This window comes from Panulirus ornatus, chromosome 73 (genome assembly GCF_036320965.1).
Source record: "Panulirus ornatus isolate Po-2019 chromosome 73, ASM3632096v1, whole genome shotgun sequence".
Classification (NCBI taxonomy): Eukaryota; Metazoa; Arthropoda; class Malacostraca; order Decapoda; family Palinuridae; genus Panulirus; species Panulirus ornatus.
In genome coordinates, this window is record NC_092296.1 from 6,405,489 (window position 1) to 6,419,349 (window position 13,861).

A 13,861-nucleotide genomic window follows, 5' to 3' on the forward strand; every position below is an offset into this window, starting at 1 on the left:
AAAGCATTCATCCACAATCACCAACAAAATCAAGTACATACAAAAGATATGTTAGCATACAGAAAGACATAAGAACATATTTTACCCTCAAAATATTGTTTAATCATTTCAATTAAACCTATGCAGGTATTCTCAAGTAGTTCATTAGAATTCATGTGTAACATTTTTACCAGAGAAGGCCAATGACATTAATCTTACTGATGGAAAAAGAAACTATCTATCTATTAGTAATGATCTTGAGGCATAAAACATTCTTCATCAAAGTTCTCTTAACATATGATGATTAAAACACCCCATTCAATTTCTTTGTAATCAAATAAGGCCCATGTATATTTATATATGTCCCTCTTTTAAAATCATGCATTCCTAATCACCAGCTGTTTTCCAGCACACAGCTCCACAAACTGTTCAACACTTCTGTTTACCTTACTGAATACCCCATGCCTCCCAATTATATCACCAACTGCCACATTACCTACTCTTGCATTCAAATCACCTATCACTAATACCCAACCTCTTGCATTACAACTTCCTTAATATTTCTAATCTATCCTGACTAATGACAAGAGAATATCAAAGTATGTAAATTCATCCCTAAAGGAATTATCTTGCATTAACAGTTTCATCATTAATCATGGTTACCCATCTCTCTCATCTAGTCTTCAAAACATTTCCATGGATAATTCAATCCTACAAGCTAAACATGACAACTCCTGGACGTCTCTCATTCATTCAGTGGGCCTTAACATTTTTGGGGAAGAGGTGTATCATCTTCACTTTGAAATAATGCTCATCTCTGAACTAAGAAAGCATGAATAAAACTAAACCACCATCAATGATGATCTAAATATTCTTAGACACTAAATACCCATCCATTATGGCTAAATTCACATTTCACTAACTGTTTTTGTTTTCCTTACTTGTATCCCTCAGATTTGAGGTTTCTTACTTCCCCCCTTTCTATATACTTCTAAATGCACCGCAGAGGTTTCAAAACATTTTTTTCCATTCAAAAAAGAAGGTTCTCCAAGTGCTTAAAAGGCAAACTACTGTCACTCTTCAGCAAATGTTTTGATCTTTGCTACTGGGCCATCTCCACTTCAAGGTACAAAAGTCAGTAACTGAAAAGGCTGAGAAAGATTATGCATGAGTCACAATGCTAAGAAAAAAAATACTTTAGACCCCAGAAATAGACATTTTAGCAGCAGGGATCTTAAGCTGGAATGGTGACCACAGTGTCTCTTGACCAAACCATATCAACACAATTCTCCTTATAGTCACAGGAATCGATAAGTTTCTTTGGATACTGCAATTAACTCTGTGACATGAAACACTGAACAAAAACAAGGATCAGTGAAGAGGAAAAACAATACATTTGGTAGGAGATATCTACCGCAACTACCAAATGTTTCAGCTCATTTAGTTGCTAAGACGTTAAGGACATATTTGGTTTTTATGTTTTTAGTTCTAGACAGTCATAAAATTCAGCATTATCATATGTGCAACCTTAGGGGTATAAGTTCAATTAATATATTTCTATTTCAGAATCTTTAATAACAGACTAATTCTAAAATAAAGCATTAATCATATGTGCAATTTGTGTAGTGTGTGTCAAATGATTTATTTCCATTTTATATTCTTTTAATACCAAACATTCTTAAAACCACGGTCAGACCTTTAGTACCCAACTGTTCTGGGTAGATATTAACAGTCATAAGTAATGCACTCACCTTCTCTACCCTTCCTCCATTAACTAAATAAAGACCAAGGGGAGGGGGGATGATCAGAGATGGTGAGGTCAGGTTGAGTTGAGACAGCAATGAGGCAGAAGTGTAAAGTCATGAGATGCGGTAGACTTGGTCACCAAAGGATGAATGGTCTTCATTGATGAATCTGCTTCAGTCCAAGCAAGAGCTCTGTGTATGTTAATGGCTTCATAGACTATAAATGTTTTGAGTTCCATTGTATGTTTTTTGCCTGATGGTCAGAATGAAGGGGTTCTTTTGTCTTTTTTTTTGGGCGAGTTTTGGGTAGTTGCCATCCTTATTAAACAGGTGGTTGCCAGGTAGAAGACTTTGGTAGGTATAAATGTAGAGGAAAATCCAAAGGACTGCATGAAGGTTGCTGCAGTGGTCAGGTGGACGGAAGGACAGGTTGGACTGTAAATCCAAATAAAATACTTTATAAAGTATAGACAAATCTTGCGCTTTCCCAAATCATTCAATTTCTTTGGTGGAGAAAAACTAAGAATAATAACAAGCAAATAACTAAATACATAAATAAATGAATAAATACAAAAACTAGATAAGGCAAGAAAAAGAGGGTCTGCCTATTCTGCATTTTTCACTGTAAACCTAGTAACTATACAGAGAGTGAGAATCATTGTGACTTGAAGCAAAACTGCCACGTACTGGATAAAGAATTTTTTTTTTTTTTTTTTTTGGGGGGGTGGAAATAATTAATTTTACAATGTAAATTAGCCTTGTAAATAAGAGTGATGCATAGGACAGTTATTTTCTTAACTTACAACAACTGAAATCATACAACTATCTTAAAACATTTGCAGAGAAACTGTATACTAATTTTTCAAGCAAAAGAGGTATGAAGTACAATTTGCTATATGATAATCTTATATTCACTGTGAATGGTAGTACATGTACTAAAAAAGGGAAGCCTATTGAGAGGTGGCATGATCAGACAGATAAAAAGTCTGAATGAGCAAGTTTGTGTGATGTGAATACAAGTTATACAATACAGTATATAAGAAAAACAAAACAAAAAACTTTAAAAGCAACTTTACCTTAAAAAATATCTTAAAATCTAGTCAATAATCATCCCTTTAAACTGACAATCATTAGCCACTTTTAACATAATTAATTTCTTCAGTAAACTGAATCTTATGATCCTATAAGTTTTTCTGCATTTTCTTATTAATTCTGCCTATGCTTGCAAATCATTTCACCATCACAATACATATATTTGCTTGAGATACAACCTTTTGTCTTATGTTCTCACCCTACATTATTCCTTAAACACTGTAAATTTTCCTTGAATCAAGGTCCTCTTCATGATATCCATTTAGAATATCTGAGAGATAACAGCCATCCTTGTATTCACCAGCTGCTTACTAAAGTACATTCGAGTGTGACACACTATGTTTTTCAAGATTCTCTAATCTATTTTTGTATGAGATAAAAAGTTTCCATAAGAATAAGGTAACATTCAAGATATTTCCTCTGAAGCACGTATACAATAATTCGGGCTTTCAACCTAAAAGAGGACTTTTATTTACCAGAGCAATGTTCCACCCTTCCAGTCTAAGATGATATGATATCTAAGTATGATGCGAAAAAGATCATATCAATAAGTAATAAAATAAGTCAATACAATAATTCCTCATTGGGGTTATTCTATTATCTGTTGACAAAAGCAAGGCTTTATGATCACGTGCAAAGTAAGAGATACAAGAAACCTTTGATCATTACACCTGAGATTTATAACAATTATAAGTGAATTTCAATGATATCAAATGATGGCTTAAGGGGTCAGTAAAAAAAAAAAAAAAATTATCAATCAATAAATTTCCATTTTCCTCATTATATCTAGTAACTGCATATACTATGGCAATGCTAAAAGTGGCAATACAACAAAAATAAAATTTACAACCCCACAAACTAATACTGCTAAACAGTAGTCAAAACCAAAATACTATATGAATATTTACAGGTGGTTTATATCTAACAAATATGTGGGCAGTTCTCTTTCTCCCCTATCCCCAAGGATAACCTATCACACTTCCACTCATTCCTTTTTGTACCAACAAGAATATACACCCACATTTCCACTTAAAAGCAGTTTCAGTCAATTCAAATACTGGTATCAATCAACACACCTGGTGCAAGCCTTAGAGACCTTGAATTCCTAAATTATGAAATTCAGATGTCATTTGACTCATGATCAGTTTGTCAACCAATCTTTTTTTCTTTCAACTTCACTGAAAACATTCTCTAGTTACCTAAGTTCCTCCAACACGGTGAAAGCATCACCAAAAACAACCACAAAATTCCTTTATGCCTAAAATGACTTTAATGTACACTAAAACAAGTGAATGAAATCCTGAAATCATCCTGAAAAGACAATACAGGAGTTAAGAGCGCTTATTTTTGTCATTCTTAACAACATGGAGTAAATTAGCCATTCTACTCTTGTCCTGGACCACCATGACCACTCTTCCAACAATAAATTTGCTCCTCACCTTTAATACCCTATGTTACAACCACTTATGGGGAAGACCACAAGTCCAAGACATTTGGTGACATGTATGTCTATGTGGGACAAAACACATCACAACTGAGTAGGAAGTGGTCAGTGCCTTAATTGTACATAATAAAGGCACCTTGGGCATGTGAGGTCTTGTTATATGTTGAATCAGTGTTTACAATAATGAAGACATGGAAGTATCCAGAGCCTCATATATAAGTATACCTATATGGAGTGGGGGGTAGCAATATGGGTGCAAGGCATGAGCTACAGATGAGAGTTATATGGAGGAGGGTGGATGCGTTGGAAATGAAATGTTTGAGGACAATATGTGGTGTGAGGTGATTCGAGTAAGTAATGAAATGGTAAGAGGTGTGTGGTAATAGTTATTAGAGTGGGGCATGGATGTGGAAAGGGAGCTGTGGTTTTGGTGCATTATACATGACAATTGAGACAGTGTGAACAAATGTGGCCTTTATTGTCTTTTCCTAGTGCTATCTCATGCACATGCAAGGGGAGGGGGTTGTTATTTCATGTGTAGCTGGGTGGCAACGGGAATGAATAAGGGCAGACAGTATGAATTATGTACAGGTGTATATATGTACATGTATATGTCTGTGTGTGTATATATATGCATACGTTGAGATGTATAGGTATGTATATGTATGTGTGTGGACGTGTATGTATATACATGTGTATGTGGGTGGGTTGGGCCATTCTTTCGTCTGTTTCCTTGCGCTACCTCGCTAACGCGGGAGACAGCGACAAAGCAAAATAAAATAAATCAATATATATATAATTTTCCAAAAGAAGGAACGCAGAAGGGGGCCAGGTGAGGATATTCCCTCCAAGGCCCAGTCCTCTGTTCTTAATGCTACCTTGCTAATGCGGAAAATGGCGAATAGTATGAAATGAAAAAATATATATATGTACTATTTTTTCACATATATTCGCCATTTCCCACGTTAGTGAGGTAGCATCAAGAACAGATGGCTGAGCCTTTGAGGAAAAAATCTTCACTTGGCCCCTTCTCTGTTCCTTCTTTAGGAAAAGCAAAACAGGAGGAGAGGAAAGCAAAACAGCAGGAGAGGAATTCCAACTCCCCGACTCCCATCCCTTTTAGTCACCTTCTACAACACACAGGAAATACATGGGCAGTTTATGACCCTCACTCAAGTTTCTGAGCACCTGTTCACTCTTGGTTCTAATATACCCCAGTGAGATAACAGCATGTTTAGGATATACAGATGTTTAAACATCTACCAGTTCAACTGACATAAAATTCAAGAAATTAATAAACTAAGCATAAATGTGATAATTGAGACAATTCTGTTACACCATATCAAAATTCATTTTAATACTGGACTTATGTTTTCAACTGATTACTCCATGACACAAGTCATATCATAAGTTTAATTACAAGCTATCATAAAATATGATTTCTGCATCCTAAGCTGCTTATAGTCAACAACATATCTAATAGATCCTTAATGACTACCAGGTGAGTATCGCTTTATGCCAAGAAAAATGAAATCTATTAGAGCAGCACTGATATCACATTTGCCCATGAAAACTTTAAAAGAATACAGAATCTCATCAATCCATGCATTTAACAAGACAGCTAGAGAATGGATGAAGGTGAAAGGGTTCTTTTTAGTTATGTTCCAGGCACCAGCTCGTTAACATGGGAAATGACAAACAAGAATGATGGAAGAAACAATCCCACTTTAACTTCAGTTATATGATAGCATTTAATCACCAAATCACGGTTCAACAAAAGAGCTAACATATCTGGTGGCTGTCATGAGTTTGGCCTAGGAAATTCAGCGCAATCCTGAATCCGGTTATGATTTGATGTTTTTTCAAGTCCACATATAATAACTTTTGAGAAAAGGTTGTTTATTTGGATTGGGTTAGCTTTCTACACCTTGGTCCACATGCCTTGACTGGACAAGACTGCTGAGAATGTGGCCATAAGCAATGTCAAGTGTAGAAATATAAACTACTACCTGATCCTTCAACAGTGAAAAATGGAGACTTTGCAAGTGAAAAGCATGCACATGAGAATACAAAAGTACCCACCTTAGCAGCAACTGTTGCTAAATGTTTATTGTGAAGTCGTTTGGTAAGGAACTGTAGGACATGAGGAAGTAAGTTTGGATGACAGGCAATCCACTCATTGAGTTCAGCAAGTAACTGGACAGAAGTAAAAGCCACTTGTATATGTACATCGTCAGGCTGGCTCAGCACACCTTCTAAAATTGGTGGGACTACCTCATTCTCCTCTCTGAAACATTTGTTTTTATCAATAACTGTATATCAGGAATGCTTTTTTTCTCCCTCTCCATATGAATTAAATTAATGCATTAGGAATATTCCCTTGATATTTTGGTCGCTAAAAACTACCACCAAACCCATTAACATTGCAGGTCCAACTGCCTTACCAAAGAAATACTGTCATGAGTTGTTCATATCAAGGAAAAAGGATGTGTGGAATGAATCAGGATTATTACATTCAGTATACATAAGAGGGAGAGTGTCAAAATGGAGACAAGAAACTCAGAAAAGTACAAATAAAAAAGTAAGAAGACAAGGAAACAGAAACAGTAATGTCTGAGGGGTAATGGACAAAGTAAGAATGAATAGCAGCTCAGTAGTGCGATAATATGAAAGTGGCCAAAGAGCCACCAGCATCAGAAACGACAATCCCTTAACCCTTTATGTGCTATGGGTGTCAATCTACTGTTACATAGTAGGATGCTTTGAATGTCAACCTCCACTTACAATTTCCAACCACAAGCTGAATTTTTCATGCACTGAGTGCTCTGTTGACAGGCCACAGATGGCAACCCAAAGGACAAATCACTGAGGTTGTCAGGAGATTTCACTAGCCTATTAGTGTTCACAATCGGCAGATGTGCGCCTTTTCAAGGGACTTGCCAATTTTGGGGTGCCCACTCCCACTCTTAGCACCCACAGCATCACCCATGCCACCCTTATTTAAGATTGGCCAATCCAGTAAATATTTTATTTCCCCAAAGTAGTATATGGTTAACTCTCAATTCATAATAACAAAAATGCTTGTTTTGATGGTCTTTTATGCACCTAAACATTTGAATAAGAAACTTATTAAGTATATGTAGCTAGCATAAATAGACTTGGCCATTCTGGGAGACAATGTTTTTTCCTATACTAAGAACAAATTGTCTTAATTTTTAAGAAAAAAGTCCTTGTATTTCTTACGTGCCTTTTCTAAAAATAATGTAAATGGGGGAAACAAAAAATCTACTGTGGTAGAAAAGGTTTAAACAAAGATATAAACACAATCGGGTACAGGACCTCATATACCAAAACTTACGGAATAAGATTCTTGGCTACACTTTGCATAATGAAGAGCGCAGCTTCCATGAGATTCCAGTTTTTGGTTACATCAGGAGCTTGAAGTATATGGGCCATCTGTTGGAAACAGAGCTTTGACCCACAAATAAATACTACATCCTTAATCAACTCCTGCACTCGTTCACGGAACTCATAGAAGTCATCTTGTTGAACCAAGATGCTCTCCTGTGAAATAAAATAAAACATCAAAGACATATTTGTACAAGGAATCACAGTCAAAAATAGTTTGCTGATTAAAGTATTGGCAAGTATGCATGAAGAAACATGATCATAACAATCAGTAACATTTCTGTGAGTACCCACCAACATAACACTCCAACTACACATTAACGTATCTGTCTAGCTACATCATGGTGCCTCCTCCCTCATTTAAAACAAGGTAATAAATTTATGTTCTTCACACATTTTAGCTACAAAGCCATTTCCACATCTTAAAATGTTCAAGACCCAATTGTTACAGGCAAAATATATGCTTAAGTGTCTTTTAAAATAAGCCAGGTCATAGTTATTAGGAAAAACATGAGAAGGTAGAGACCTCCAAAGCTTCAATGAGTAGAGAAAGAAACAGGTATCAAAATGGCCCTGCCCACCCTTGAGGTGCTGATGGCTACACAATAATCATGTGACACAGCAGCTTGTCGAGTATTGTGTGGTCTAGCTAGTGGTGTGGGCACACAAGCAGTCAGCTCTTGGAAGCATAAACCAAAGTAATACCCATAGAAGAGGGAATGGGAACCAACATTGTGGTGTAGGGCAAGGGGTGTCAAGTTTGGAAGTTAAGACTGCTTTCGACTCAACTCTGTCAAGTAAGGATGCAAAGCTCAAACCAACCCAAATGTGAGAGCACTACTCCATACATGGAAAAATTAATCTCTTGCATAAATGGACCATCCGTATATATGTGTATGTGAGGTGATATGTCTTTCTTCATCTGCTTCCTGGCACTACCTTGCTAGCACAGGAAGCAGCAATCTGGTATGAAAAAAGTATGAGGAAAATATCTATATACAACATAAGAAGCAGTCACAAGAAGCCATGGTAAAGTCTGTGGGGCTTAGCTTGTGGACAAGAGGCTCCAGTTTCAGTGCATTATAAATGACAGATAAAGAGTGGATGTGAACAGGCTGGGATAATCTTCATCTGTAACTAACACTACCTTTCTGTACAGAAAATGGAGAATGGGTATCGGAAAACATCATATATATATTGTTAGGGGGCTGAACCATGGAATATGAAGCAGCCAAGGTGACCCATGAAATTGTATGTAGTATAAGGCCAAGGACAGAGGGCATTGGTTTTAGTACATCCTACCTGAGAGCTCAAGAGTTGATGTGTGCAAAAGAAGCCTGATGTCTGTTCCTATAGCTGCCTTGCTATGGTGAGAGAAACAATTGGGTAAGAAAAATGAAAATGTTTACATTATGGTGCTGGGGCCAAACATTTTTCTAAGATGGACATGCTACCTTGAATTTGTCACTAATATATCCTACCTGTACACATGACTATATAAAATGTCACATCTTTAAAAGAAAATGTGTTACATTTGCTTCCCTCCCTTCTCCATGTGCTTCAAAATAAAAAAAGACACTCACGTGATCAGGTTCTATCTGGCAGTGCCGATAAAGAGCCTCAATAAGACGTTCAACGTAAGGTTTAAACTGCTCGTTAACATTGTCACAGTTTTTCCTGTAGAGCACCTCTGACAATTTGTACCAGAAGTTGAAGGTAATCTCTGCAACCTGTATAAACAAAAAATTATCTTACAACTTGTACATCTGAATATAAACACTGTACTTCAGTACAAAGTCTAGACAGTGATATATATATATGATGAAGAAATCTGGTGGTAGAATCCTATAATATCTTCAGACAAAAAGTCATAGCAAACATAAGAAAAAAAACTGATGGTACAACTTACACAATATAATATCTACCTACCTATCTATCTACCTACTTGTCCTTTCTCAATTCTGTGAGGTGGATCAGATACATACAGCCTCTGAAATAACTCATACACATTGACCAAACTACCTATCATATAACATACAGGCACTGCCCTCCACATGAAATCAAATTACAAATGAATTCAAACTGCAACAAAAACCCCTGAGTCCTTTGAACGCTGTTTGAAGGAGATCTACAAACAGAAACTCAGAGATTAGCTTGGTAAGAGCAGGAAAGCACACAGACGACTTTAAGGGAAATACCTGTAAATCTTATTAGTAACTATGGAGAGCAAGAATGTCACTTGTAGCAAAGTACTCATCAATTCTATCCTCAATGAATTTACAGTGCTGCCCTCAACTGCTCTAATTAGTAAATCATTTGATGTGAAACGTATGCCAATAAGTTCTCATCCATTACAACTGGTAAAATCTGAGAACTCCTTAGCTAAAGTAGCTTCTTAAATTAGGGTTCAAATACTTCAATTATTTTGAGAAACCCCTACTGTATCACCTCTTAACCTTCTTTTTTCTAAGCTAAATTAGTCTAAATCATCTTTTTGACTCTCAAAGGACATGTTTCTGTCTGGGATTCATCTTGGAAGCTCACCACTGTACTCTCTTAAGTACTTTTTTTTTCATGGACACCCCCTTGAGGGAATTCCCTGGAGGAACGGTTATCAGATATAAATAGATATAGAGACAGTTAGACTGAAAGATAGATATATAGACAGTGTGTTGTAGTAGACATATAACCAGAATTGTAAACGCTGTATACTACATTACAGACTTTTGTCAGAAAAGTCTTACGCTTCTGAGAAGACGACAAATAGGATGCAAAGTCAGGGATTAAGATGTAAAGTAAGGCATTTTGTGGCACTGTTCTGATATCATCAGAGCCTTAACCAACTATACCATATCCAGACCAATTTCTGGTTATTTCTCTAGTATCATTTTACTACTGTACAGTATTTCAAGACATTGTTATCTACATATTAGAGTAACAATGTTCCTGCATTATACAGTGTGTTTACAAGCATTATGCATATCTTTTTGTATGCAAATTAGACTAAGAAATCTCTCCTAATGTAACCCTTATTATTCCTCAGACTACTTTGATAAAATGTAATCCACAATATGGTTATTTCCTGGAACATTTCCCCAATTATATCTGAAAACCAAGAGTAGTTACTTTTACTTGAATCAGAAAACAAAAGTTCTGGATCCTAAAATTTAGTTCACCTTTGTTGCTGCATTTATGGAATGCTTACTTGCTTTTAAGTCATCAAAGATTATCACACCAGTCTTTTTCCTCATCTACCTTTTGCAGCTCAAGAGAACTGACACTGTAGCATACACTGATGCACTTATCAATATCCAAATTCATTTGCCATCTGTATGACCAGTCCATCAGCCTGTCAACATTAGTTTGAAGCTGTTGACGTTCACTGTCTGTTATAGTTTCATTTCTCAGTTCAGTATCATATGCGAATTTTGATAACTTACAACACAGCCTGTCATCAAAGTTAATATAAATGATAAAGAAAACTGGTTTCCAAGACTGATCTGTGTGGCATATCATTTAGCACATCTAACCATTCTTGGGTTTTACCATTAATCACATTTTTTTCAATTTACGACCAGTTCAATAACTTTTCCAACAAAGTACAACCCCATTGGTACCACGTGCCTTAAATTTTGCTTGTAATCTCTAATGCAGGAGTATACTGAACACTTTCTGAAAAACAGATTTGTCAGACAAATATTTTACTGAAAACCATTCCAAGAATGGTGCTTTACAGTGGAGACCTAAATAATTTACAATCTTGTCTCAAACAATTTAATCCATGCATGTCTTTTGCCCTTTAGAATATTCATGCCTAAAGCCACAACTGCAATCTCCTTCCCCTTTCTCCCCTACTTTTGGCACAAATGTTTAAGGGTCCCCATAATAATTGCACAACTTATTAAATCGACCATATAGAAACAAACACATAAAGAGATCTATGTATTCATCTAAAGCATAGATTCCGAGCATTAACATACCTCCCAGTCATGATGCCCTATGCAAGTTAGAAGAAGATGAAGGACTTGCAGTGATCCCATTCCCTGGCCAGGCTGTTCAACCATAACTTCCACTAAAGTTTCACCTAGCTCAGAGAAAATCCTGAAAAATCATTTTCAGTTATAAAAATTCAACTTTCTACAAAGAAAAAAAAAAGGCATGATCACTGACAACTGATGATGATGTATTTCAACATACACATTATAAATCCACTTACAATATTGAATATTTCCTTATGTGGCATCACTTTGTAAGTGACTATGATATTAACACACATTATAAGGATGAATATCATTCACACATTCAGTCACTATTCAAAATAATACCATATAAATATAGAGCTGATTTCAAATACTCATATTTATGACTCGTGTTACAAGCAGAGTTGATATAGTAAAATGGCCTTCGTCATTTTAGAACACAATGGATTTATCATGATACTAAAAAGCTCTCTCTAAATATAATTAACACACTCACATAAATAGAAGGAAATGTGTAAATCATCAAAAGCCGAGTTTAGCAATACCTCTCTTTTACAGAAAACAAATAACAGAACTGGTTACTTTAGAACAATGCAACACACAACTACAGCACTCATAGAAACCTATCATACACATATCATTTGATTATTAATGGATGCAAAGGAAAGGTTGTCAGATGTAAATATGCTGAGAGAGGTGGCAGGTGGATTGTCTAATCATTTCTTGTTGGATGTGAGAGTCATGTTTTTAAGAGGGGACTACATGAAAAAAAAAAAAAGTGGAGAGTAAGCAATTTTGGGGTAAAGCTTGTTTCCACAAGAGAATGAATGAAGAATGGCAAAGGCTGAAAGTATATGAAATAATGGGAGATGAAAATATTTAAAGAAGTTCTTTTCTATATCTATCAATCTAATTCATCTTTACTGCTCTCATCTTTTACTTGTCATGGTCTGCTCATGCTTCAGTTTCAAGTTTATGTATCAAAATTACAACAGCTTCTTACAAACTATATACTTACATTTTTCTGTTATCAAGGATTTTTTGAATTTACAATTTTCTTCCTTGCTGAGCTATAAGCTTCAACTTCTCCATGCATCTTTGGTGAATTATAAGCCCAAATACCAAATTCATCCTCAACTTCCAAGTGTTCACTCATAATCAACCAATCATTATATTCAAATCAAGCACAGAATTATCTACATACAACAATGAAAACCTCCAGTACATTACACCATGGTTTAGCAGTGGACCACTAACAATCTACCACATTCTCATCTTGCATAAAGGCTCCTCTACTACAACACACAAACTGACATACACCTGACACATTCTCACATTATTCAAACCACCCACTCATACTACCACTTTCACTATCAAAAGCTCTTATGTATATCTAGTTGTCTTCTATGCACACCCTTCAACATAAAGAGTCTTCTTTATGTCTGAGAGAATTTCCTATTCCTAATTTACTTTAACATATGCCTTTGCCAAAGCCATGAATTCTATATATACTTTCTTCTCTCTAAAACTTTTTGCATTACCAGTCTGGATGCAAAAAAATTCTCAATAACAGGCTTTACCATAAAATGTATTACATGAGTGGCACAGAGAAATCTTCCAAATATATTTGAGATTTACTCACCTTGCATAATTTGTGACAGCATTAATATCCTCCATTGCCACTGCTATGTGATATGGTTCACCTAGTTGTAAGACACCAGCAAACAGCACCTCTGCTAGGGGCTGGATTCTCTCTGCTTCTAACATGATCATTGCAGAGCAAACACAGTCTGTTGCTATTTCATGTAATCTACAAAATAAAGACCTTATGAGCCATGCAGAGAAATTTCAAGTGTGGTCCTTATCAATCCTAAATATTAAGAGCAAATTCTGCATGTTCCTATTCATAAGTATATGTACACATACACATGCAAATACATATATTCTTTCATATGTGCTTGCCTTTCTCACATCAAGAAAAGCATTATTTTGTTCATACTTTTCTCTCAACTTTTAGAAAGTTGTAACGCAAAAGGGGAGGATTTCCAGTCCCCCCCCTGCTCCCACCCCTCTTCTGAAACATCTATGGCAAGCAGGAGATATGTGGGCAGTATTCTTTCTATCATAATTGTAGGGACAAAACACATACATATTATAATTACTAAGGAAGTTGAAGCAGTAAGGTCAAACAGTTATACATACATATTTGTTCA

General features: G+C 35.9%; 1 protein-coding gene across 1 annotated transcript in view; it reads right to left on the minus strand.

Annotated features, from left to right (window-relative positions):
• Tnpo-SR (transportin 3) overlaps window positions 1-13,861 on the minus strand; it is a 36,355-nt gene that overhangs the window by 14,827 nt on the left and 7,667 nt on the right. The window contains exons 6-10 of the mRNA XM_071661043.1: window positions 13,291-13,458; window positions 11,649-11,769; window positions 9,252-9,398; window positions 7,619-7,824; window positions 6,343-6,547 (exon numbers count right to left, since the gene is read on the minus strand). Of these exons, the coding sequence (XP_071517144.1) occupies window positions 6,343-6,547; window positions 7,619-7,824; window positions 9,252-9,398; window positions 11,649-11,769; window positions 13,291-13,458 (847 nt within the window). The remainder of the gene's footprint in view (window positions 1-6,342; window positions 6,548-7,618; window positions 7,825-9,251; window positions 9,399-11,648; window positions 11,770-13,290; window positions 13,459-13,861) is intronic.